The sequence below is a fragment of the Crocuta crocuta genome, unplaced genomic scaffold (genome assembly GCF_008692635.1).
Source record: "Crocuta crocuta isolate KB4526 unplaced genomic scaffold, BGI_CrCroc_1.0 scaffold2677, whole genome shotgun sequence".
Classification (NCBI taxonomy): domain Eukaryota; kingdom Metazoa; phylum Chordata; class Mammalia; order Carnivora; family Hyaenidae; genus Crocuta; species Crocuta crocuta.
In genome coordinates, this window is record NW_027532919.1 from 26,283 (window position 1) to 27,243 (window position 961).

At 64.9% G+C, this 961-nt stretch overlaps 2 protein-coding genes across 2 annotated transcripts in view; both read right to left on the reverse strand.

The window, feature by feature from the left end:
* The window catches only part of GDI1 (GDP dissociation inhibitor 1), a 24,110-nt gene that overhangs the window by 14,627 nt on the left and 8,522 nt on the right, over nucleotides 1–961 (reverse strand).
* The window catches only part of FAM50A (family with sequence similarity 50 member A), an 8,217-nt gene that overhangs the window by 4,030 nt on the left and 3,226 nt on the right, over nucleotides 1–961 (reverse strand). The window contains exon 4 of the mRNA XM_077745755.1: nucleotides 699–838. Within this exon, the coding sequence (XP_077601881.1) occupies nucleotides 699–838 (140 nt within the window). The remainder of the gene's footprint in view (nucleotides 1–698; nucleotides 839–961) is intronic.

Below are 961 nucleotides of genomic sequence, written 5' to 3' on the forward strand. Positions count from 1 at the left end.
GTTCATGAAAATTCTCACCTCTCTAAAGGCCAGGCTCACCTGTTCCCGCCGTGAGACGCCCTCCCTGCCCGGGGCTGGCCCCGCGCCCCGCAGCGTGAGCGTGCTGACCTATGGGACTCCAGGGAGAGGGGAGGCGCCCTGCCCCTCTGTCTGTCTGCCTCGGCGCCGGCTCACAACGGGTGCAAGGCGCACGGGTACCCCATGCTGGTTTCAGCCCTCTCCCCAGCCTTCCCAAATGGTCCCTGTCACCCCCTGGCCCCTCGGCTGAGACCTCTACTGTCTCATTAGTGGCCCCTGAATGCCTGTGGCTGTATCAACTGACACTGAAATGAGTCAAACACTTGACACTTCGGCCACATGCTCAGTGGCCACGTAGCAGTACAGACCCGAACGTCTCCGTGATCACAGGAAGCTCTACTGAGCAGCCTCGTCCGGACCGTCCTCTCCCTCCTTGGCCCGCCCTTCATGGGCCTCGTGCACCGAAGACCCCACCGCCCCGTCCAGCAGCCACACACACGCCCCAACTCACTCGGCCACTGGGGGCGAGCCCAGCCCCGAGGTCTGCGCAGGGACAGGTGCGGCCCTCTCTCTCCCGCCCGGCGTGGGCCGGTCAAGAGCACGAACGCGGCAGACTGTGGAGACGGGGTGACAGATACACTTCTCTGTGCCAGAGCCTGTCCCCTAGAGCCAGTGCTTACCTTCCCTCTCCAGCTCCTCCTCCGCCTCCTCCTCCTCGTCGTCACCCGCTCCCTCATCTTCCTCCAGGGTGAAGGACAGGCTGGAGATCTTCCGCTTGGCCTCTTTCTTGCGCTCCTTCTCTCGCAGCTTCTCCAGCTTCCTACCAAGGCACAGCACCGCCATGCACCGCGTCCCTGCCCTGAGGCCCCTTCCCGAAGCTGCCCACTCTCACGGGGCAGGAAGGGCCCGGCCCACCCTCCCAGCACTAGCTGCATGTCGGGGC